This window comes from Salminus brasiliensis, chromosome 11 (genome assembly GCF_030463535.1).
Source record: "Salminus brasiliensis chromosome 11, fSalBra1.hap2, whole genome shotgun sequence".
NCBI classification, from domain to species: Eukaryota; Metazoa; Chordata; class Actinopteri; order Characiformes; family Bryconidae; genus Salminus; species Salminus brasiliensis.
In genome coordinates this window covers 15,947,082-15,973,261 of record NC_132888.1, presented here as the reverse complement: position 1 = coordinate 15,973,261, position 26,180 = coordinate 15,947,082, and the positions used below count along the sequence as shown (strand labels likewise).

The following is a 26,180-nucleotide window of genomic DNA, read 5'->3' as shown; positions in this document are numbered from 1 at the left end:
GTCGATTTTTGGAACACTAATCGATTATATTATATTAACATTCAGTTCTCAGTTTTTGCACAAGTAAAACGATTCAACCGTTTATACACAGGTATAATAATGAACCGTGTTATTTAATTACAGAGCTGTGGGGTTTCAGTGTAATTTCTTATCAAAACAATTCTATTCTTCACTGTAAAAATCCCAGTTAAAACTGTACATAACTGCAGCAGGGTTGCGAGGAACTAACTGTTAAATTAACAGCATCCTACTGTTGTAAAAATAATATGGTTAAATAATATTGTTTATAAATACAGGACATAACTGTAATGTACTATTTTAGCAATATTAGGCTGTTAAATGACATTTTCCTAATTATGGGTTTGCAGCATCAAATAGCCTTTAGTTCTAGTGCTTTTTTACTTGCAGAAACTGCTTCAACAAACACACCTAATGACACAATATAATACTATCAAGTAAAGAACTGAAAAGACTCCACTAACCTGAAGTCATTACTCACACCACGTGTCTTATAAATGGTGATTGTGGGATAAAGTGCCCATTGGCATCTATAATTATCAAAAAAAATAAAAAATAAATGAAGCACACATCATAGCAACTCCCAGCTTACAATAACTAGCATGACACAGGATTTAGAGTGAATAGAGCCTTCTTCCCAGTCTCTTGCTGCTGCAGACCTCTAAAACAGTGTTAATTGAACACTGGGAAGTTTACTACCTGTTTTAACACCTTTGCTGTGCTCACTGAAAGTAAACTGAACGTTAAGCTTCAGTAAAAGTGAATGTTAAAATATTTTTTAATCCAGGTCATTTTGGAGCATTTTGATTGATCCATTCTTCACAACATTATTGAAACTGACACCATGTATAGAACAACTGCCAGATTCATATTATGTCAAAACGAGGAATGCCGGATGCTGTTTTGGCTGCTTTAGGATGTGCCGAATGGTGTGACGGCAGCTTTAAAATGTGCCAAATTGTGTGCCGCCTGTTTTAAGATGTGCGGGTGCTAACTCTTTTGAGGTGGCTGCTTTTAAAATGCTCTGTTTGGTGTGTAAACTGCTCAAGGATGTTTCGGATGGTGTGTTAGCATCTTTTGGATGCACGGAATGTTGTGCCAGCTGCTTCAACATGTGTCTGATGGAGTTCTGACTGCTTTAGTATGTGCCCAATGGTGTGCCCGATGCTTTAAGATGTGCCAGTTGATGTGCCGGGTGGTGTGCCAGCTGCTATAAGATGTGCCGGATGATATGCCGGCTTCTTTCAGATGTGCCAAATATTTTGCTGACTTCTTAAGGATGTGCTGAGTGGTGTAATAACTGCTTTAAGATGTGTTGGATGGTGTGCCGGCTGCTTTAAGATGTGTTGGATGGTGTGCCGGCTGCTTTAGGAATAGCCGGAATGGTTTGCTGACTGCGTTGGGATGTGCAACATGGTGTGCCATCCCAGATGTGCCGGGGGATTTAGGATGTGCCGAATAGTGTGCCGTCTTCTTCTAAGATCTGTCAGATGATGTGCTGACTGTTTTAAGATCTGTCAGATGGTGTGCCAACTGCTTTGGGATGTGCCAAATGGTGTGCCATCCAGCTACCGGATGCCGAATTGGTGCACCCGCTGCCTTAAGATTTGCTAGAGTGCTGTAATATGTCCCCGATGGTGTGCTAGGTGATTTTTGGATGTGCCTGAATGACGTGTCATCTTCTTTTAATATCTGGCCGATGGTGTGCTGACTGCTTTATGATGTGCTGGATGGTGTGCCAGCTGCCATAGAATGAACTGGATGGTGTGCCATTGCCAAATGCTGTTATCAGATGATTTCAGTACTTGCCTCCTGTAAATTGCATTCCTCTTGTAATCTTTAGTGGTCTCAGCATTGTCAGTATGTGTAAATCATATCCTTTATGCCGTAGTCACTGTTATTTTATTATTATTTTTGTAGAAAAACATTGTGTTGTTTAAATACCTTACTAATATATTTGATGATAAAAGTGAGCTGTATGGATTTTATGTTAAAATGGTATAGAGACAGTTCCTGTTTATAAGCAAGGTGCTATTTGTTGACAGCAGGTTATAGGCTAGACCAGTCATTGGGCTAGACATGTTTTTAGAATTAGGTCTGTTGCACTGAAATCATGAATCAGATTATGCAATTGCTTTTCAAGTGAATTTTATGAATTTTGTGAATTTTAATCTTGATTGTAAAATTTAATTAACCGAATTTGGTGAATCCTGATGGAATAAGTACATTTCTAGCAGAATAAATGCGAAAGTTCAAACTTTTATTTTGAAATATAATCGCTGATCGTTAACACATAGTGTACCAGGAGGTAGCGTTGGTTATGATTTGTAGATCCCGTGCTCTTGCCAAACGTAGTTTGGGCTTTTTCCTGGCGGGACTTTCGGTTTTTCTTCTTTGAAAGTGTTTACTGGTTGCCGCGAGTTTACAGTCTCATAGCTTAATAGTGTCTGTCGTCTTTAATAAAGTAGACATCAAGGTAAATAAAAACCTCTGTAAATATGACTGTGTTGCTAAGTTTGTAGCCGCTCCGCTTGGTAGCTACCTGTGTGCTTAGGTTAGCCTAACCTGCTAGCGTTAGCTGACTTTTTGAAAGTGGCCTAGCTGAGATTTTCCTTAATCACATAAATTACGATGTCGATTAAATCTTTTTTTGTATTTTGTTCTAAAACCACTGGTTGGTCCGTTTTAGTGGGCTAGCTAGCTAAATATGTAGCTAACACTAGCTCGTATATCTTCCTGACTAGTTAGCCTTAGATTTGTGTATAAACTGATTGTCGTAGTTAAATAGATTTGTGCTGTCATTGAATTTCATTTGTAGCTGTTTTCTGTTGCATTTAGGTTGTTATCTGGTGCCATGGGGTTGGCCATTGGTAATAATAATAATAAATAATACTAATAATGACATGTTTACATATGCAGCGTGTCCTACAGGGGCCACCCAGCAAGGATGGCTGGGAAAGCAGTGGAGTACACTATAGGAGGAGTGAAAATCCACTTCCCCTGCAAAGCCTATCCTTCCCAACTTGCTATGATGAATTCAGTAAGTTATAAGCCAAGCTGTTCTCATCCAGTGTCTAAGTAGCTTCCCATATTTCAATCCAAAAAGATGTTTTATTCTTCTTTAGATCGTTCGTGGCCTGAACCATGGGCAGCACTGCTTGTTGGAAAGCCCTACCGGCAGTGGGAAGAGCCTAGCCTTGCTGTGCTCAGCTTTGGCATGGCAGCAGGCACAGTATGGTAGGTCTGTCTGGGAGGAATGCTTTGGATGGTTGTTGATGTCTGGCATGATGTTGTTGCATGATTTCATGAGGACTTTCTACTCAAAAAAGGCTGTAAAGAAAACTGAACATAACACAAGATAAGTGCAGACAAAAAAAGTCATTCTGATTATTTATTTATTTATTTATTGACAGTTACACTCCTGTGCAGTTTTTATTTTTGGGGTAATATGGATATCACGGCATGTTGAGTTGCTGTAATTTGATTGAATTTGAATGTGATTGGTTTAAAAAAAAAAAAAAAAAAAAAAACATTTGGTAGAGACCAGTGTGAAAAATCTCTCGTGACAGCATTTAGATGAACTACGTCACACAATGAAATCTTTTAATTTTCAAGTATGTATTGAAAATAATAATACAGTAAATAGATCATGCTTTTTTGAACCTTTTTTTCATATGTATTAAATTACTTGCACCATTTGCCTTATAACTGTAACCCTTGGCTAAATACATACACACACACAGTATAGCAGGGAAAATAGTTTTCTTTTATATCTGAAAAATACATTAAATTGATATTATGGTAATGAATTATTATGGATGATGCTTAATAGCATTATGATAATGATCACATATGCTTGTGTGTATTTCTCTTACCTCACAAAATCCAAAAAGTCTTCACACAGGATCGCAAAAAAATACAGTGTACATAAATGTCATAAACAATTTTTGTTGTATCTAGAAATGTACAGAATCAAGGCCCCACTGTATCATATAAATAATTATATCAAATATAATTGATTAATTTTACAAAATAATTTTAGATTGTTGCACCCTAGAAATGATCACACCCTAAACCAGGTTTTAAGCTACACTTTTGTAATGGGGCTGAATGGGATTTTTACTAACATTCTATAAAACCATGTCCTCTTGCTTTTTACTTAAGGCAAGTCCAGCCAAGATGGAAGTAGCCCTTCATGTGATGTCAAAAAGCCAAGTGTCTCCACTCCTTGTCAGTGCGTGTGCCACAACAGAGGTCGTGGCCCACACACTTCCTCCAGCAACACATCATACAAACCACCTGTGGTTGATCTTACTGCTGAAGATACTGCCCAAGCCATCACACCTCTAAAGGGTGAGTGTCCATATGACCAATCTGAAGTTTGCACCAGAGTTTAATCTAGTGTTTGTTCCCTGTTCCTACATGACAAGAACAAATAATCTGTTGCAAGCTGCTTGTTAATTAAGGCCAGATTCCCAGCTAAAATACTAGCCCATAAACCTGATTCAGCTTCTTTTTGGACCCTTGATGGTTGACAGCAAGTGTGTCTCAGTTATGCTTGTCTGGTGGTGCTTCAGTCTGGGCTCTAATCTATTGCCTGTTACATAGAAATTAGCCAAACTTACAACGGTATGAGGTTTTAAGGACGAGGAACTACACTTCATGTCCAAATGTTTGTGGACACCCCTTCTAATGAACACATTCATCTATTTCAAGATGCACCTATTGCTGATACAGATGTGCAGCTTGTCTAGTCCCTCTATTGCAAGAGTTGTCAGTAGAATAGGACACTCTGGAGCAGATAAACATGAGCCTATTGGCACCATGCCTAATGTCAAGCCTGAGCTAAAGGGATATAAAGCCCCCCAGCATTGATCTGTGGAGCAGTGGAACTGTGTTCTCTGGAATGATGGTGCTCCATCTAACACTTTTAGGAGGAGTTGAGGATGGGGAGAGGTGGTCTCCCAACATGCTGATCTCACTAACGCTGTAGTTGCAGGATGCAATCAAATCCTCACACCAATGCTCCAAAATGTTGGAGAAACCTTGCCTGAGCAATAGACACAGTTACTCCAACAAAAGCAAGAAAGTGAATTGGCAGCTGTCCCAATACTTTTGTCCATAGTGTATCACAGAAGAAATAGATTAACTATATCCCTCTCTTTCACTGTCCAGCACAAGAGGACAATCCATCCAGGAGGTCCACTTTGTCGTCCCGACTCTCTGAGAAACTTCAGGCCTCCTTTACCACAAATAAAGAACAAGATGATGACGATAATGATGATGATGATTTCAAGAGTGATAGGAAGCGAATTCGGGCCCCTGCTGTGGACCAGAAGGTATGTCTGTAATTTGTTAGCCCTTGATGAGCCGTTCGAGAGCTGTTCTGTTCAAAAGATGTTGACACAGTGCTGACTCATTTACTTGCAGCACATAACACTTTCCTTTCTCAATCCCTTTGATGCTCAACAGAGCAGGAAGCGGAGGTGTCTGGAGAAAGGTGTGGTTTACATCGATGACGACGATGATGATGACGCAGAGTCAGAAAGACGTGTGGCTGGAGCGCAAAGCTGGACTGTGGAGCTAAGCAACCACTCCAAGGCTGAGGGTAGCCTGCCACCTGCAGAATGCTGTGTAAGTAGATTTTCATTTGTGTTGATGTCCGTTTTCTCATGTCACAACATTTCATAGCCGTTGTTTGCTAATGGCACATAAACCCTATTCCCAAAGCCCCCTATTTCTTAAAATCCATATCCTGACCATAAGAACATTTACACGGTGTAATGATTTTGCAGAATGTCTGATCTGTGTGTGCATGCTTATGGCTGATGTTAAATCATTTCTGAAAGAGTAGTGAAGGACAAGGTGCCCTGTAAAAACACAGATACATTGCTTAAATTACTTTTACTTGATGACCTTGAGTTTGCCAAATCATCAGTTAATTTGGATTAAGGTTTCTGCTTTTTACAGTAAGGATGTGCTCAGTCCATAGTGGATAGTGACTTTCCCACACAAATACCCACATAACCCCAAATAAAACAGACCTGTTCAGTGAGACACTTCATATATATATTCATAACACATTCATATGCTTCATATTCTTACATCTTGCATTATGCTTTGGTTTGTTTATATTTGACCACTGGGTGGCAGCAGAGGTTCTTCAAAATCTCTGGTTGAATTGGATCCATGTGTATATATGTGATTTGTAATGCAGGTGACCCAAAAAAGAGACACTGAATTTTAAGACTCTTCATAGACCATGTGTGTGGTCTGAACTTTGTAGATTTTTTTAAATGGAAATGCTTAATATTTTCTAATTTAATGAAGAAGAGGGCAGGAGGGTCACCAGTCCTAATCAAGCAGGAGCAAATCATTCCATGTGTGTAATCAGCTGGTCTTCAGACACTTAATTATGTGAGTAATTATGTGGTGTGATTTGTGGTTAAGATTGATGACCTCTGATTGGGGGTCCTTGGAGGTTTGCACTGAGCATAAGTAGATGCAGGGACAGAAAAGGCACCAGATCCAAAAAAGACCCTGATGCGCACAGTAATGAAAGGGGCAGTGGCATAGAGGGACCCAAAACAGATTTCCAGAATGAGGGTACGAATGAGGATAGGAAGTAGGATAGGAAGTCACAGTTCCAGAACAATGACTATGATGACACCGGTCACATTTCGGGTCAGTGCCAGTAGGGATACAGGCTAGTTCAGTCTTGACCCAGTACACTGATTGAACAACTGAACTGTAAACTGAAGGGTGCATATGGACTTTTGTATTGATTCCCACGTCCCTGACTATACCAAGGTCTTGGGACCAGATAGCATGCAAAGACTCAGTGGGTGATGGGTGGCGGTGGTGGTATGAGTGAATATGAGGGATACAAAGTTTGTAATTAGGACTAGCTTGACTAGTTTATCTGGAATGTCACCTTCATTGTGCTTCATTGGTCATGAGTTGGACATTAATTACATTTTTAATAAAAGGCACACAAGATGTGTAGCCTAGCTAATCCAAGAATTTGTGGCTACCTTCATAGAGACTTTATATCACATGCATAAGCATTGAATAACGTATTTCTAGAGCAATACTTTGAAATACATTCGTCTCTGTAAACACATGCAGAAAAAAATATTCTCTATTAAAATAAAAAAAATACAATAAAACATTCTGATACAGTAACTTTAAGTATTTCTTTTTATTGTTTTCATTTTACCCTCCCTCTTTTTTTTAGCACCTTTATTTTCCAGAATATGTTTCTTCATTTGTAACAAATTCAAAATTGCAAAACAAATGTATAGTCATTTGATTTGGATGTCTCGGCACGCTTGTTCTTCATAGAAAGCTTCTTTTAGAAACTCTGATGCAGTGTAATTGTAAAAGTAAAATAATCTGTGTGCATCTATTTGCCTGTCACACAGGAGGACATATTGTAAACAATGGGCACAATGGGGAAGGGAGTGACTTTGTGTCACACGTTCCTGGAGATTGGTGGACTGTTACAGAAGGGGGAGGCCCGAACCTGGTGGGCGGGTTAAAGGTGGGCATTCAGGGGTGGTGTGGGGGTGGGCTAAGCTTAGGATATCCATTTCCCACCCTACACCGTGTGCAGCTCCTGCCAGCGCTGACTGACATCTTCAATGGGCCCTTTGAAGCGAGCTCCAGTTTAATTAAGAGGTTTGCCTTGCTTGGCAGTGATCTGTGAAAGCCTGGGATAAATATTGAATGGGGTTCACCCACTGGTTACTGCGCTCCAGGGATAAACAGGTGCTTTGTGGTGCTGGAGATTGCCTGGGTGGGGGAGTGCCAAGGGCTCTGGGGGCAGCCATCGGGGGGGAAGGGAAGACCTGTGAAGGCTTCTTCAGAAGAGTCGGAGACGACTGTTTCTCTCACTCTCTTTCTGTCTCTCTTGAGCGCTCTCCTTTGCTGAATGAGATGAGTGAGGTGGATGTGGGGGGGGTGGAAGTGCCAGGCGGACAGTGTGAGATTTCAGTCTCTCGAGTGTCAGCCTCTCAGAGCTCACCTGTTGAAATGTGGTCCCTTTTGTTCATGCTCACACTCAGGCCTGCATATTCCATCACAGAGCCATTGTGGGGCGAGGGCAATCTAGCCCAGCATCTCAAACACAGGGCTCTTAACAGCTCACAGTAAAACAGAAATGCCGCTGTTTTGCAGAACAAACCTGCAGCCGTTTTTGTTTGTTAACAGAAACACTTTAATTCTCTTCTGTCTGTATTTTCATAGATTGTTGCTCAATCGCTTTTGTTGGCATGTTTTCCACAGGTCTGAAACAAACCTGGTGACAGGACAATGGGGAGGGTTATGTTGAATATATGGATATCCAAACTTCATCACAGCGTTTGTTTACTTATCCGGGTAGTCAGATAAGACCTCATTAAAGTGAATGTTAACCTTATGTTTTGTTTTTAAGTGAAGATTAAAGAACCTCATAGATTTAAGTACAGTACATTTTTAAGTAGTAATTCACTAATGCTTTGCTTTGCATCAGTGACACTGTCCTTTTTGGGCTACCACTAATGTACTTTTAGACCCACTATTCAGTGAACTGTAGTGGTTTGGTATGTGATCATTAAAAAGGCTAATAAGTTATTCTCTAGTTTAGTATTAGTATATATATATATATATATATATATATATATATATATATATATATATATATATATTAGTGTTACAGCTTCACATGTGTTTGTAATTATTAAGTGCAGGTATAAGATATATATATTAGTGTCTTGGACTTTTCATCATCTTAGGAGTCATTTGCTGTTTGTTATAATGAGGACCAGAGCCAATGAAAGTCAAGGAAATCATAAGACAGAGAGAGAGCGTCAAGAATAAAGAAGTAAGAGACTGCGACCAAACCTCAAGCTTTCCTAAATCAACTTTTTGGAGCTGGTGAGCTTAGTAGCCAAAATGGGACCAGTAAGCCAGTCAAGACCTCCACAGCTGATGACAGAAGAATTCTCACAATAAGGTACTAAAGACATGATGAACGGAAGTACAGAGGCTACGTGTAATGTCTACAATGTAAATCTAAAATGCATGAAAATGCCCTTTATCTGATCTGGTGAACACCTGCTGGGGGATACCTGCAAGACTACAGTAAATAGCACAGCACAGCATGCTTTTTGCAATATGCTGTTTTGTTTTTTTTTGGTTTAGAGCAGTGGACCGTTCAGTGCATCTGCCAAGTGCCCTCAGCGGAGACGGCATGCTAAGGGTGACGCTCCTACACAAGGCTAGGCAGTGTTGAATTGTGTGGGCTGGATCAAGCCTAGGAGTCACTCCAAGATGATATCAGGGCCCCGCGGTGAAAGAATGCGGCCTGCAGCCTAAATGTGTCCGTGGCGGCAGGTCCAGCCAATGGAGGCTGTTATCTGCATACCAAGGGTGTCTCTTTGCTGCGCGGCGGCGAGAGGGGCCGAAACTGTGGCAGGCTGTACGTAACGGATACCCTTGTGTCAGCTGTTTCCTGCGTTGCTGCTGACAAGGCCTCTCATTCACAAGTGGGCCCTCTCTCTCCTCCATTCGATGAATAAGTAATTATTCGGCATAGGAGGCAGGATACTTGGACCGGGCTATTGAATGTGGCAGCAGCAGGTAAAGCGATCCCCCTGGCCTGAGACAACTGGAGCTCTGGCGTGAAACTTTTCCAGCTCTGGCGTAACCTTAGCCGTGTCCAGGCCTTTGTTTACTTGGCACACTCGGACCTGGGCTTTATCCCACTGAGGGATGGCTCACGTTCGCCTCCATCCCATCAGGTATTGTAATATTTAATGGCAAACAAGGTTTTGAGAAGCAGCATGGGTAAGCAAAGATTGACCCCTCCACTGGAGCAGAGGCTAAGAGAAAGCTTGATCTGTGGTATTAAGATGTAACACACGCCAGGACTTAGCACTTAAAGGGATAACCTTCCTGTTGCTCTTAGGAAAAAGACAAATGAAAAGTGTGAAGTCTCGTATTTCAGACCCGATACTAAACGCTTTCCATGCATCAATATGAGTATCATAGTAGAATATGGGTGGGAAATTGGTAAATATATTATGACGAAGTTTATAGATATTGTCATAATCTACAGAATCTTATCACATTTGGACATCCAGGTAAAATGCATTAGTTGTGCTGAAGTGTATCAAGATCTCGCAGGATTCAACCTTAATCAAGAACCTTAAGCAATTTTTTATGTTGATATTTCTTGCTATTTATTATTGTGGTATATGATGAGTTGTGACCTTCACTGTTTGACACAGATTCTGCTGCTTAAGACTGATTGAAAGCTGTGTCATGCTATTGAAAGAGTGGAAAAGTGGGACACTTAGAGTTCATGCACACTGCTGAGGATCAGTTTCACCACCAAAGACTGCTACGCTCTTGTGTGTGAAAGCCACAATTAAAGAGACCCAATCAGGGAGCAGCACCATGGACAATAGCGCTGTCTAAACTTACAGTCTCAGCTGGAGTCATTTGACGCTCCCGCTTTTTAATATGTTGTTTATCTGTATGTCCAATTATGCAAAAAGGCCTACATGACCTATCGCCTTGCTCCAGACGTTTGTACGTCATTTAAAATGCTTACAGTTAACTTGGTTCTCCATTCTCTTTCCACAGTCTCCTGTGTCTTGTTCTCTGTGTCCCTGCGCCAGCCTTGCAGAAGGACAGAAGTCAGGTGAAAAGGCCAAGGATAAAGACAAGGAGGGCAATGTGAAGAAAAGTATACCCAAGATCTTTTTTGGTACCCGCACCCATAAACAGATCACCCAGATTGCTCATGAGCTGAAGAGGACGCTCTACTCCACCGTCCCCATGACCATTCTTTCCAGTCGAGACCATACCTGTGTCCATCCAGAGGTGGTGCCCCACGCCAACCGCAACGAGCGCTGTAAGGAGCTGCTGGAGGCCAAAAATGTGAGTCGCCCAGGTCACGGTGTCTGACATCACCACAGCTTTTTAACACAGGGTCTTTGTTCATGTGTCATCACACGAGCCCCTTAAAGAGATGAAAGGGTTTAGTGACTGAGTTCTCTTGGTTCAGTGGGTTCACAGGCTCCTATTGATTCTGAACTATGAACTCTGACATCTTCAGCAGGTATTCAAGCAAAAACCTCAGAAAACTGTATCGAGTGTCACAGTCCTGTTCAGAGCTGAGGCTGTTGGTCTCTAAATCTTCCATAAAAAAGAATTTATACAGTTTCAGTCGCCTAGCCATCACAATTCGGCCCTTGTTAAAGTAGCTCAGATCCTTATTCTTGCCCATTTATCCTGCTTCCAACACACCATCTTCAAAAACTGACTGTTCACTTGCTGTCTAATAAATCACACCCCTGGACAGGTTCCATTGTAACCACATAAGCAGTGTTTACACTTCATCTGTCAGTGTTTTTAATGTTATTACTAATCGGTGTATAGCTAATACCCAATCTTAGTCATTTTTTAAATATTTTGCAATAGGCTACAGGGTCTGCTAAAGCATTGGTCAGCTTTCCCACTGTTTCTGTGTGTCTGTTAACAAGAAACCAGTTTCTGATTATAGAAGGTACATTTATAACAATATAAATAATGTAAATAATAATTGTATAAACAATAAATTGATTATTTTCCTGCTTCATCCAAAATTTGTGTTCCTGTATACAGGTCAAAGCTTCTGATCTGTTGACCTCTGATATTCACCTCTGAGGGTCAGCGCAGCTCAACAAGCGGTCACTACATTTTAAATGATTATTTTAACATACGAGCCCCGAATTGGATCTTTTGAACTGAGCTTGACCTCACTTCTGCTATAGAAAGAAACACCTTGATCCTTTGCTGCGGCCTTCGGGCTGGACAGCAAGTGTGGTGCTAATTCGACGAAGCCTCCACTCCTTTCATTTTGACAAGGGAAGATGATGAGTTGTTTTCGGATGACAGCCGCTGTAACATAAACCCGCTCTTTAAGGATCTGCAAGTGAAATCCTTGTCACTGGAGCTGTGGGGAGCAATTATGGGTTGTAACCTCCAATCAGTCATACAGACCTTTTTGTTATGTGACCTTGTGAAACGCTTCAGAGGCGCTTTGTTTTAAAAGTAGATATGTTATTGTCTGCTTCACAGGCCCCCCTGGCCGCCTGGTAGCTTGTGTCAAAAGTGCCTTTTACACTGCCACCAGAGGTGTCTGTTCACCTCTCGACTGTAGCCTGCCCCTACTCATCAAAGAGCTGCGGTCCGGGTGGCGACTATACTAGAGCGACTAAGCCTTCATTGTCCCGAGGCTGTGTCTTCTATATTCTCCTCTGCTTACGCTCACTCCATTCCTTTATTCCCCCATGCCTTTGAGACGATCGCCGTGAGGTCGTCCCTCAGTACAGCCATCATCACCTCCATAAGAGACGGAGGATGGAGGATGAAAGAGCCTTGGCTAGGCAGTGTTAATCCCATGCTCTGGTTGGTGACTAATCCCCCTCTGGGTATAGTATAGTGGAAACTGCCATCAGCCTCTCATCAGCACACTGCAGGCTCTGGTGAGCCCCAGCACAATGAACAGATGCCCCTTTTTGTGGCCACCAGAAAGACACCTGCACTAATTGTGAAAAGGATATGTGTCGCAGAGCGGTAATAGTGCTGTAATTGTTACAGGGGAGAGCAGTGATGGATTACCTAACAGCCTAAATGGCGGCTAATTGGCAGTGCCATAATGACGACACCTCCTTTTTGATGGGCTAAATAGGGAGGCGTATTTCAGTGAGGGCTTCTTTATACCAGATTTATTTTCCTGCTCCAACACACCACTTCTCTACTCAAGAGGAGCTTGTTAATTAGCTTTGTGCAAGGCAGGGTTGCATCCTCCGAGAGCAGGGTTGGGAACCATTGAAATAGGAAATGCGACAGTTTGCGTCATGGTAAAGTGACAATACATTGTGGAGAATAGCTGTTGTGTTTCTAACATCTAAGGAATTGCGTTGTTATAACATTAGTTTAGCACATGCATGCCCTGCTTGACATGGCATCACTCTGTTAAGCAATTATAAAATATGTATGCACTATATGCACAAAGATATTTATGCATATAGGGACACCTGCTCATTTTGGAGCACTTCTGTGAGGATTTGATCACATTCAGTGACAAGAGCATTAATGAGTTTGGAATGTTGGATCATCACCATCCCACCTCATCCCTGTATCCTAAAAGTATTAGATGGAGCACCATCATACCAGAGAACACTGTTCCACTGCTCCCCAACTTGAGATGCTGGAGGGGGGCTTTATACCCCCGCTAGCCCACACCTGGCATTAGGTTCATGTTTCTCTGCTCCAGAGAGTCCCATTCTATTGGCAGTACAGTATGGATTACAAATATGTGTGTGTGTGCACATTTGCACATCTGTGTCAGCAGTTGGTACAATTTTAAGTTGCTAAATGCATTTTTTAGAAGGCGTGCCCAAAAACATTTGAACATGCAGTGTGTAGATTATATGTCTAATACATTGAACAGTCCCTTCCATTTTTTAATTGTTTTAATTGTGTTATGGGGTCATCAGTTGTGTGTGTGTTTTTTTTTTTTTTGGCTAAAAAAAACTGCAGAGCTGATCTGCCAGTGCTATGAAGAGCATATCCCCTTGAGCACTTAAATATGAGAATTGTTGCTTTGCTCTGATTTGTTCAAGCTAGATTTGTGACAAAAAAATTATAATTAGAAGTTGATGGTGAGGGAATTGTCCTATTGTATGCCAAGACTAACTGTAAACACGCAGCATCTAATGTCTTTGGGTTCTTAATTCAAATTTTGTTCAACTTCATATTGTGAGAATGTCAAATCTTGAATCTTGGGCTGAGCGTTTCATTATTTCATTGCTCATCTGCCGAGAGCCTTTGTGGATATGAAAGATGGCAAGCTACAACCTTACAACTTTCTTGACCCAATGTTTGACAGTGAACATAGCAGCAGGTTACTTGGCTATCTTGTTCATCTTTTAAAAATATCAGAAATTGTCTTATCTGTAAAGGTTGACAAGGTTATCTGGGAAGATGTATCCATTTGTAATCATTTTAAGAGTTGTTTGGTTTTTATTTACAGGGTCTCTCTTGCCGGTTCTACCATAATGTGCATAAAATGCGGGAGCAGAGCAGCCTGCAGTGGGTGCATGGGTTGCACCAAGCCTGGGACATAGAGGAGCTGGTGCGACTGGGCACTAAATTGCGCTCCTGCGCCTACTATGCTGCACGGGAGCTAATGCAGGAGGCTTGCATTGTTTTTTGCCCTTACAACTACTTATTGGACCCTCTTATCCGGGAGAGTGTGAGTATCCATTTCAGCCAGACCAGGGCTGTGTGATCATTAGAGGTGGGATGTATACTGGTAGAAAAGTGGATACAATTTTCAATGTACAATTTAGAAGTTAGATAATTCAGAAACTTAACATTAGTTTTTTTTGCTAGAGATTCCACCCTCTCTGATTACTACTACTGACTTTCCCTGTCCACTCCTTTCCACAGATGGAAATCAACTTGCAAGGGCAGATCGTGGTGCTGGATGAAGCTCATAACATTGAAGACTGTGCCCGTGAGAGTGCCAGCTTTACTTTAAACCAGGCTCAGCTGCAGCAGGCCCGCGAGGAGATTGATAGCCTGGTGTCGTACAACATCCGCCGTAGTCACCACGAGCCCCTGCTGGCTTTTTGCTGCAGCCTGCTCAAGTACAGCCTCTTTGGTCTCACTTTAATTTTAGTCTCTTTTATCTGGTATTTTCCTCTTGACTAATGGTTTTGCTATAGGAGGAACTTGAAGGACGTGTAATACATGTTTCTTTTATTTTATATTTGTCTTTGAGGTTCATTTAAATTGTTTGAGTGGCTTAATGTTACAGAAATAGGCATTAGTCATTATTAGTCAATAGTCATTTTTAAATGACCACTGTCCCACAGCTCTTCATCCCTTAGAATCTTTCTGTCACTGTGCCTTTAAGACTGATACAAGCTCAGTGCACTGCGTTCTGATTGGCTTTCCTGTATTGTGCCTTGTTCAAAAAGCACTTTTAGCCAAACCGCTACTGAGAACTGCAGTATGAGTGGGCGGGGCTAAAGAGTGGTAGATTGAATAGGCGAAGATATGTATTTCAGGATATTCTTTGCGGCTTAAAAGCTTTTAACAATGTTTACATATGACTTCAACCTCATTTTCAAGCATGGAAATTTCAGTTTTCTGAAAAGGGGTCCTTTTCATTATGGAAAGGTTAACGTCTTTTCAGGTTTTAAGGTTTTGTTGCATTATATAATCACTAATTATTAATTTACATTAATTAACTAAATGAACTTTACTGACGACTCTTAAAGTACATGGACTGCATTAAGGTGCAAGAGGTTATTTCAATCACATGAGATTGCCATACAGCATACATGTTCATTACATCCATTTTTTTAATTAGAAAGCTTATGAAAACCTAGTTTATGCCAAACATGTGTGATGCAATGTTTGTTTTTGTACAGCTGGGTACAGGAGAGTTCCAGTGCTTTGCAGGAGAGGGATTATGAGACTGCGTGTAAGGTGTGGACAGGGAGGGAAGTTCTGGACATTTTCCATCGTCTTGGCATCACCGCTGCCACCTTCCCTGTGCTACAGGTATTGGGTTCCGTTTGTGATAAATACACTCTCTACATTTCTTATTTTTTGGTTTTGCTCAGTTTTATCTCTTGAATATAAGCATGTTAATTGTGTGTGTGTGTGTGTTTACTGAGCAGAAGCACCTAGAGGCGGTCCTGGAGAAAGAGGAACGGATTGGTCTTGTGAACGGGAGAGAGGACACAGTGCAGGTTCCCACCATCAGCTCCAGCACTCAGTCTGTGCTTAAGAGCCTCTTCATGGTGCTTGAGTTCCTGTTCCGACAAAACTGCAGGTCCTTATCCTTCATTTAAGTTTTGTCTAATCAGAGACACATTTGTTCTTGCTTATAGGCAGATCCTTATGATATTGTATAATGATCCTTATAATGATATTGTTTAGGATATACTGTTAGATATTACAATATAAATTTATTACACTAACTGTACTTTTTGAATCTTTAACATCAGTAGTTTGTAGTACTCTTTAGTGTGTGTGTATGTGTGTGTAGGTTTGCGGATGACTATCGAGTGGCCCTGCAGCAGAGCTATATCTGGACCACCCAGCAAGATGCTCCTGATGCCCAGGGCTTTTTTGCTCGACCGCAGCGCCGTCGCCAGAATAATCGCACTAAAACCTTGGTGCACACACTCAGCTTCTGGTGCCTTAACCCTGCCGTGGTGAGTGAGAAGAAACATGGCTACTAGGGGTGGAATGGTACGTGTATTTGTACCTATTGGGAAACTGGGTCAAGGTTTTTGGTGCATGCAGTCCAATGAAGATACACGGTACACACTATTAGGATAAACATGCGTGCCATTTAAAAACCATAAGCTGTACATCGTTGGCTTTGCATGGTATTTTGGGAACACTAGTAAAAAAGTAGGGATACTTTAGTCAACCCCCTGGATGTGTAATTGCATTAAACTGTTGGTACAGACGTTGCGGTTTGGTGCACGCAGTTGCATGGCATCCCTACTCTCTCGCCCTTATCTCTCCTCTTTGCCATGTAGAGAGAGTGAATTAATATACGACCAATCTTTTCTTTTCTTTCTTTATTGACTGAAAATAAACAAACATTCCAACGTTCTGACCTTTCCCATCATATTTTAGCTCATGAAATTGTTGAAGATCGCATAGGTGTGAACTTTGATGTAAACCAGATCGTGAATGTGTACCCTAGGCTATATTAATATTTTAAGTGAAGATAGGCTTATTATTTTCTTGTTGCCACATGTACCATGTGGTTATTTTACTTTAATAGGAGAAGATAACATTGTTCAATGTGACTCTTCTTCATAGAACCTGAGTTCTATGAATGATAATGTAAGAGTTTGGTATAAATAGTACTAATTGATAAACAAAAATATTAAGACTATAGTGACATGATCTCTGTTACTGATTCAGGATCCTAAAAACCTAAAAACATGTATGAGTTTGTCTGTGCCATTATTGGACTGTGTCTGAGCAGTGTATGTGTGCACTTGCAGGCATTCTCCGACCTGAGTGATTCAGTTCGTAGTATAGTGCTCACATCTGGCACCCTTTCCCCCATGGGCTCCTTCTCCTCAGAGCTGGGCATCAAATTCTCTATCCAGCTGGAAGCCAGCCATGTCATCAGCAAATCACAGGTTAGTGCACTCCAGCAGCGTCCTGCATTAGACTGTTTTATTTTGTGAGCATTAGGCCTTCCATCAACTGCCCCTGCCTGAGGAAGCATGTGGAAACTTTAAAACAAGCTACATGTGTTGAGTGTGTTCTCTGTGTTTTACCTTTTCGTTCTTTTGTTCTAGATTTTGAATGCTATTTTTGTAATTGAAATGAAGTAATTCCGTGTTTTTCTTGTTTTCATCTTTTTTCCTAATGAATTTGCATTGCCTTCACTTAAAATAGTTAGAGTCTTAAATATGAAATGTTGTGTTGCAGGTGTGGGTTGGCACGGTTGGAATGGGTCCTCAGGGCCGCAGGCTGTGTGCCACCTTTCAGCACACTGAGACTTTTGCCTTCCAGGATGAAGTGGGCGCACTACTGCTAAAAGTGTGCCAGACAGTGAGCCGAGGAGTGCTGTGCTTCCTGCCATCCTACAAGGTAGAGTTTTTAACCACTGTTCTGCCTGGACGTACCTCATTAGGGTCAGTTTTTGCTCTTTGCTCTACTAAGCCACCATGGTCACATCTTTATAGTGCATAATTGGAGTGTTATGATACACATTCAGAATTTAATTTAATGTGCTACAACTGTGGTTGGAATCGATACATTTATCGATATAGCAACTGTACTACACTGTAATATGAGTACTAGGAGTGCCTGAATGTGTGCCTTATACCAATAGAATAATGTTTACACCACGCAACAGCCGCACTATCACTAGCCACTCCTCAATATGCCTGCCTTCGCATGCTTGTTATCGACCCCATAACATGCATTTTTTTTGTTGTTGTTTTGAAGACAGAATTCTTGTTTTCTAGAATCCTAAATGTCTTCTTATTTTTGATCATCATTGTGCACCAGTTGTAAAATGAAGCTAAAATGCTCCAGTGTTTTCCAGTTTACTTTGACTTTAAATGTACTTCCAAATGCTATGAAGTGGGAGTGCAGAGTTTGTGCTGTACTCGTTTGTAATTGCAGAAATTAGACCGGTAGAAAAAGGTGTGTGAATTGGCCTTTAGAGATACATGTGCAGTGAGAGAGTTGCATCTTGGACTCTGCAGCTCTGCACAGTCACCACTGGGAGGTGTTAGAGACCATATGTTACATCCTCCTACTGTTGCATGTCAGCTGCATGCTGCGTAAGATCAGGCTTAGTGTCTGAACTGTCCTTAGAACAGCCTTAAAATGACACCTGAAGCAGGTATTTTAAAATTCTGTAGTAAAGGTCAGGCTGTGGCTTTGTTTGTCACTTAGCCTCTAATAGCTGACTCTGGTGTATAATAGACATTAGGCAAACCACAAGAGTGTAGGCCGGACTTTTTCCCTGTATCATCTTTCAGCCAACAAGCTCACTTTTATTCTCATTGATAAATACTTTGTTCTCCTTTGTTTGTAAAGCCTTTAACATGAATAATTGATTTTCATTCAAGGTGCCAATCAAGATGAGTCTCAAAAGGGGGCGAGTAACTTTCTCGAATGTCTGTGTGTACACACTGTGATGCGTGTGTAGACACATGCTATTTATTTTAGCAAAGGTCTGTGTTTCAACATTTTTAGCTCATATAGTTGTTTAGTTAGTGGCTATGTCTTTGTATTAGGACATGCTTTTTCAGAGATGCATTTTTGACATTACATTGGTGCCTCCTATACTAATACTTAGAAATTTTTCTTGACGTAGTTGAATAATAAGTGTTTCGGACATGGAACCGACATACCCTGAACCTCAAACACCTGTTGTGTCCTCCTTCAAAAGAAAATCCAGTATGACCAAACAGAGTTTGGAAAACGGACCAATTGTTGGTCACACTTTTTAAAATCTTTTTATTATTATTTTTTTTTTTCTTTAAACAGTAAAATGTGATTACGACTCCCGGAGAATATTGTGTGTTGTTTATTCTGGAGAGCAGCACATCACCAGTTTTGTGAGCTTTGCCGGTGCCATAAACCAGTGCATAAAAGCAGAGCTTATTATTTTGTTTTTTCATGACCCCTCTTTTTTTTTTTTTTTTTTTCAGACGCAAAATCACAGGCCTGAAAATAGGCTTGTATAACTTTTTTTCTCACCAACCAAAGAAACATACTTGCTATTTATACATCAAAGAACAACCTAAAATACTTAACAAATGCATTCATCGGCACCTTTAAGCTCTGTGTATCAGGTTCCTTTATTTGGTAATGCAATCACAAAGAAAATCAATCCCACAGTGCACATATGAGCAACTAAGGACTTCTTGAAATGAAAGAATTGTAATTCTAGAATAATACTCCTCCAGCTGCTCATTGTTTTTTATTTGAATGCATATACAGTATATACAGTATCTCTTTGTGAATTAATATTTAATCTGAAAGCTGAGTAGCCTGGGCCTTCATTTGAGCCTGTGAGTCCTGGAGCCTGTAAGTCCCATCTGAGGAATAGGACAGAGTATATACTGTCTCCAGACGCCTCTTCTACATGATTCCTATCACTCGTTAGCAGTAACATCCTGTGTGTGTGAGTTTTTTTTGTATATGTGTGCGTTCACGTGTGTGTGTACTGGAATATTACCAGGCGACGAGGGGCCCTGTGGTTCTGCCAGTCCATCTCCCCTTGGACATGCACAGACACTATTCACGATGCTCCTAGAGCTGTGGTTTGTTGCAGTTCTGACACGATGACCCCCCTCTTAGTTAGGCCCCATTAAACCGCAGCGCCCCTCACCGTCTGGCCCGACCACAGCAGGAAAAAACTGAGAGCAACTGGGGAGGGCCCACTTATTAAATGTTGGTTTGCAAAGGTGAAAAGATCTCAGAGAAATGCAAGATGCTTTTAAAGCAGATTAAGATAAGGGCCATTAGGGGTGATGTCGCCATGCTGTCTGTGTGAAGATGTGTCTGTACTGGCGCCTGGTGCTGGGGGGGTAGCGGGTGTTGGGCGGCTGTATCCGTTGAGCTTCTGTCCTATCAAAGTCAAAGTGCACTGCAGGGTGAATGAGCTAAGAGCCTGTGAGACCTGCAGGCCCCTGCGCACGCTGCCCACTGTCTCCCAGGCACACTCAGACATAAGTGCACTGTCAGCTCTGCAGGAGCTCTCGCCTAGCACCATTAGATCATGCTCGTTGTACTAGGGACTGACCGAGTTTTGTGGCTTACCAATTTTAAGGATGGATTGTCAGTTGAATTGAATTGTTATCTTCAGATATCTTATAATTCCTTAAATGTTCGTTGGGTTTGTTGGTTTCTGTTTATTAAAAGTTTTTATGGGTTATGTGTTCTGCTCATACTGAAGGTTATGTTTGGGTGTAATTTAACTATGATGGTGTTTTGTTAATCATAATAATCAAAAATTTAACCTGTGTCAGTATAAAATAAGTGACTGTCAGTGAGTTATTTAAAATAATCTGTGTTACACCCTCAGTTTTCACATTACCATTTAAGACAAGCCATTAAACCTTTTCATCTGAAATTGATGTAGAACATGTTCATTTCTGTGAGCTGCTGTTGTTATGAGAACTTGTTATGAGACAGTCTACCATTTCAATGCAAGTGACAGTCATCAGGGTTCAATCACTGTACCTGTTTTGGAGCCAGTAGAACATACATGATGGGCAACGTTTTTCGAAAGGCCTCTATTTATAATAATGCACTCTCAAAAGAAGTATTCTGTGCATGTTAACATTTTGGCTTTTTGACATGGTAAGCAAAGAAATCAAAATACCTAGAAAATAAAACCATTTTTTGCATTTGGCTTTCACAGTTGGTGAAATCAGTGGACTTAATAGTCTAGACTAAACCGCTTTTACCGCTTTTTTATTTGTCTCAAAAGAAAAATAATTCTTTAGTCTTGAGTTCTTGCCTTTGGTTTGCTCAAAACAGGCTTGGTCCCAGATCTCTAAAGCTACTTTGTGACAACATTAGTTTTGAAAAGTGCTACGTAAATAAGTTAGAATTGAATTGAACAGTGTTCCATATAAAAGAGGTTGTCCACCAATCTGTAAAACATTTAAACAGGTAAAAAAGTTGTCAGGATTCTCTATAGAACCATTGACCAAGGAACCTGGGAGGAATCCAGTACATATGCAAGACCTCCATGTTGGTTAGCATTACTGGCTAACTCACAGATTGGACCCGACCAATTTTCAGTATGTGTGTTTATGTGCTTGTTTAGTTTTCATACAAAGGGAATTTTATCACTGTTATCCTTGGCATAATACGGGATGAAGCTTCATCATCATTGTAGGTCTTCTCATCAAAGCCTTTACTTCAAATGTAAATACTCTATCATTTCCATCTCTGTTTGTTAACTTGAAGTTTGACAAGCCAATTGGTCACCTGACAGTGAAATAAGCCAGAATTAGACTTTGCTCCTGTGACTGCTGCCTACTTGAGCTGTAAATGAACTGTAAACGGTGACACTGAGCTCCATTAGCAGCTAGCAGTGCTGAATGTCTCCACTCAAGATTGTTTACCACTTTCAATCCTCCAGAACCTGCTAATGCTTTCTCTGCAGTTGGAGGGATGGAGGTTTGAGCGACGTGCTCCACTTCAGACGCTGCAATAAGTCACTCGGTTTCACATGTATTTCTGGGTAAATATTTTGTCCACAGCTGATGTGCCACTTGAAGTGCATGACTTCCTTTCTGAAAGCTCCTGCATTAGTGAGGCAGGCTATTCCTCGCTGCGGCCCTTGACCAGATAAAACCAGATCCGTCCTCCAGCCAATCTTGCGCTTTATCTGCTGCTCTTAGCTCCGCGACTGTTGGCCACACACTAATGGCCTGCTCTACGTCAGCTCTGCGGATGTGCCCAGCTTCTCGCCGGCAGGTGGCACGGGCGCCACTCGGCTCTGGCCTTGGCGTGATCGTCGCTGTGATATTTGGCGGCTGAATTATTTACAGCCGCTACACGTCTGCTGCTGCCGCCACCAGGGCCTGCATGTTTCATTAATGATGCCCGTCGACTAAGCACCTTCCATTATTTAACGACTGTTTGCCGAAAAAAGGAGAAACGCCGGTGTGTTGCCACACAACTGAGCGGTGGTGGAGATAGAGGGAAATAGATAAAGAGGGGTGCTTAGAGGGGAAGGTGTGAGGATGAGGAGAAAGCAAGAGAGCAAGAGCGAGCAAGTTGAGCGCACACAGTTCAGTACCTCTGAGTGCCGCTGTGTTATCACATGCCCTTAGAGAGCAAGGTCTGCTCTGCCTAATCTACCGTAACTGCATGAGCTGACTGATGCATATATTTTGCCCAGAAACGACAATTAATTATTCATGTTTTGTTGTGCCTTTCCAAGTTTCAAAAGCAGTCATCACCCCACTTTGTTTGCATTAGCAGCTTCAGTGTTGCTGTTTGCCACGTCCAAATATTCTGCATGCAGTGAACGGCAGTGAGCCATGTTAAAGAAGGTGGTCTGTGTTTAACTCATAATTTTCTCATTCATTTGGCTGCTGGTACAGATGGAACACTACTGTCTTTTCCTTTGTGATACTGATATCAATATTTCCAAAATTATTAAAGCATTGGCTGATTGGCTTTTGTTCTCAAATAACATTTATTTTTTATATAAAGCTTTAATATGAGCTGTGTTTTTTTGAAGCTCATCTTTTAACATTTTAAAATCATCTTGATGCTCCACTGACTTTTAATAGGGAGAATAGTGAATAGTGTGACTGCTACTCCAGACTCGGACGTGCTGCTAACTGCACTATGCAACATTAAAGAAGCGAGAACGATGTAACGCTGTTAAACCTGTGTCATATTCAAGAAATTACTTTAGTATTACTCTTCCGTGTTAGTCCATATGCTTCTTTTACTTTCAGTGGTGCTTCTGTACCTTTCAAAAGTCCAGTGATTCACAAAAACATGTCCTTTAGGGGTGGCTCAACGTGCAGATTCCCCATCCTTACTATAAAGAGAAGCCCAAGAGCAAGAAAAGGCAATTTTGCATAATGCTGCTTTAAGATGAACATCAAAAAATAGGCCAGCATGTTTACTACCTAACTACCTAAGCACCTTACGACCCTACAGGAAGAAATGCTCAGCTATCAGTTGGTAGTTCTAAGCCATAACCACTCACAGACTCGCCATGTCACTTGCTTAAAATGCTTGAGGCTGTAAATAGTATTGTAAATAAGTGATCTGATTATTTTTTTGATCATTGAGTATATTCTATCACATTTTAAAAATGGTCATGCAATAAAAGAAGACGAAGCATAACCTTTACAAATGTCTAGATAGCTTTATTTGAACAAACTACACATAGATGCTTTTAAGAAGAGTGCATTGAAGAAGTATAAAGCATTAAATATGCTACAGCAAAAGAATTTGGATAAAGTATAATCAGTAATGTTTAATCCGTGTAAATAACCATGACATTAAATTGGAATTACTTTTGTCTCTATGTCATGGACCCACTATGGGAAATTGGGGTTAACATTAGCATGTTTCTAATGCCATGAGCTTCTTGACTGCTGTAAGGTAACATAGCTGGGCTAATGAATAAGCCATGAGATCGGGTCAGTACTGGTGTGAGCGGTGATGAAGGCTTCACTCTGTTTTCATGCCACATTCATTTTTAGTGTCCCTCCTAATTGAACATCACCAGTACAACCACTGAAAAATATCTGCTTTACAAGACTAATAAAACTGAAATAGGACCAGACCCTTAATTTCTACCCAAATGAGTGTGTGTGTGTGTGTGTGTGTGTGTGTGTGTGTGTGTGTGTGTGTGTGTGTGTGTGTGTGTGTGTGTGTGTGTGTGTGTGTGTGTGTAGAGACACATACGTCCATGTGGGTCCACATTTAAGTAAGTTTAATCACTGTGGAAGCCTGTCTGGTGCTGGTATGTTCTTGTCTGGTTGGGGTATGCTGTCTGTTTGATGGTTCTGTGCTGATTTTTACCAAGGGCTGGCGCGGGGTCACTCCTGCCATGTTTGCGCACCTGAGCATCAGCCAAGTGTGTAGATTGACATTTTCATTCCGCTGTGGCATGGTCTGGGCCCTGTGGAAACAGTGCTGCTCTTGTCAGATAATGCCTCTGAATTAGTCATGAAGGCCAAGTACTCATCACACTACCACCATCACTATCCGCCTAAGCCCCGGAATCTGCTCCATCCCACTCACTCCACACACATTGAGTGTTTGGGACCACTAATTTCCACGATTGCCTGTTTATTAATTCTGTGTTGTTATATTTTATTTTTTTATTTTTTTATTTCTTTTTTTTATACATTTTTTTTTTTTATATGCAGGGCCCAATTTCAATGGGCCACAGCCAAATCAATTATACGGAAAGGAAACAAGTAAAGGATATGGTTATTTGAACGAGTGGATATCTGATCTTCTCTTGATGCAGGTTTACTTATTTACATATTACATATTATTGACAGAGGCATGTGTAGCTTGGAATAATCAATTAAAAAATGTAATATTTGTGAATTTTGACTGTGTAAAGAGTAACAGCAGAGAATTTTGAGAGGTGAACAGCTAGCTATAGCAGTGCTATATGGCGTCACTGTTGGGCAAAAACCTTGTGCCCCCTTTTTGACATTGTCAAACTGGCAAATTGTCTGGATGAATGGATCAATAGAAATGCTTTATACAAGGTTTTAGCTTGACAATGACAGTATATGCAAATATTTCCACCAGAAAATGGTGGTTCCTTTTGTCTGCTTATAGACTAGTGCACTAAATCATATATGGTTAATCATAAATGCCCAAATAAATCCTGAATTAGATGCACTTATCTGCTCTTAAGCTAGCTGCATGCAATACTCTTTGTTTAAAAATATAAAACATGGCAGAGAGTACAGTTGAAAAGCAAGAGGCTCAGTTCTTCAGCAGCCACGAATTCCAGCCTCACAGACAGGCGCTGCTCTTCTGCTTTTGAACTGGCCTTCACTCTGTCAAGATGAGGGATGCGGAAAATGTGCACGTAATTAAATGGCAGCATGGAGGCAGACATAGAGCGATGTTTACTCACAGTGTCTGTGAGATAAAAGCATTAGGACCATTACCCTGCGAGCCAAAGGGCTCCTGGAGTGGCACTGTATTGTATTTCGCCCGTTTTTATAAGGCCTTACAAATTACAGCTCTGGGAATATAAACAATGAGCTTACACAAGGAGTCTTTGTGCTTGGATCTGTCCCTGTCTTTTAAGGTCCGGCATTTTATTATCAGGTTACGCTTCGGCTTGGGCATGGATTAATAATATTACCCATTGAGGTAAATTTAGGAAGCTTAATACACTGACTTGACCCAATAGTCTTATCTGATTATTAAGCCACAAAAAATGTGTTCATTTTATGCATATACAGTGAACAACTGAAGACAAACACAAATCTCAGCCGCTGCCATTTTTTCTTGCTCCTGTGATTTTAATGCTAGTGAGTGAAATCCTCTTAAATGTATTCAAAATGTAATGAAATATTTCTAATTTATAGGTCACTGTAGTTATATTATTAGATGTGTTACCTTTAACTTGTTTTAAGTGTTTTGTCTATTAAAGTGTCTTGTTCAATTGGCAGATAATTTGGCGAAATTCAAGACATTGCTTGATTAATTCCAAAAGTAAACCTCAAAGTAATTGTTGATGATTTTAGCTTTTATCAAGAAATAATGCTTAAACAAGCAACATTATCTGCTAGTGGAATAAGACTATTTCAACAGATAAAATAACTTTAAATAAGTAAAAATAAAAATAGTAGTTATAAGTGTGGGTGTAAAGACATGTGTGTTCATACTTGACCATCACAAAAATCTTAATATGTAAGCTGTTGCAATTGCATGGTATTGTGGGGACTATATTGGTTTAGGAGTATCGCTATGGTAACTGTGGTCTTGTTTGTCCCATTCCCCTTCTCCTTTTCTCTCTCGTCTCTCTACCCTCGCTCTCGTGTGTACAGAGAATTCTCACCTTTAGATTTGAAACCACTGAATATAAGTATATA

At 40.8% G+C, this 26,180-nt stretch overlaps 1 protein-coding gene across 1 annotated transcript in view; it reads left to right on the top strand.

The window, feature by feature from the left end:
- Positions 1 to 2,397: 2,397 nt before the first annotated feature.
- The window catches only part of brip1 (BRCA1 interacting helicase 1), a 39,123-nt gene continuing 15,340 nt past the window's right edge, over positions 2,398 to 26,180 (top strand). Inside the window, exons 1-14 of the mRNA XM_072691953.1 lie at positions 2,398 to 2,494; positions 2,938 to 3,058; positions 3,144 to 3,255; positions 4,183 to 4,371; positions 5,194 to 5,357; positions 5,491 to 5,652; positions 10,648 to 10,944; positions 14,087 to 14,308; positions 14,506 to 14,705; positions 15,495 to 15,627; positions 15,747 to 15,901; positions 16,118 to 16,286; positions 17,097 to 17,237; positions 17,533 to 17,694. Coding sequence (XP_072548054.1) covers positions 2,966 to 3,058; positions 3,144 to 3,255; positions 4,183 to 4,371; positions 5,194 to 5,357; positions 5,491 to 5,652; positions 10,648 to 10,944; positions 14,087 to 14,308; positions 14,506 to 14,705; positions 15,495 to 15,627; positions 15,747 to 15,901; positions 16,118 to 16,286; positions 17,097 to 17,237; positions 17,533 to 17,694 — 2,199 coding nt within the window. The 5' untranslated portion in view covers positions 2,398 to 2,494; positions 2,938 to 2,965. The remainder of the gene's footprint in view (positions 2,495 to 2,937; positions 3,059 to 3,143; positions 3,256 to 4,182; positions 4,372 to 5,193; positions 5,358 to 5,490; positions 5,653 to 10,647; positions 10,945 to 14,086; positions 14,309 to 14,505; positions 14,706 to 15,494; positions 15,628 to 15,746; positions 15,902 to 16,117; positions 16,287 to 17,096; positions 17,238 to 17,532; positions 17,695 to 26,180) is intronic.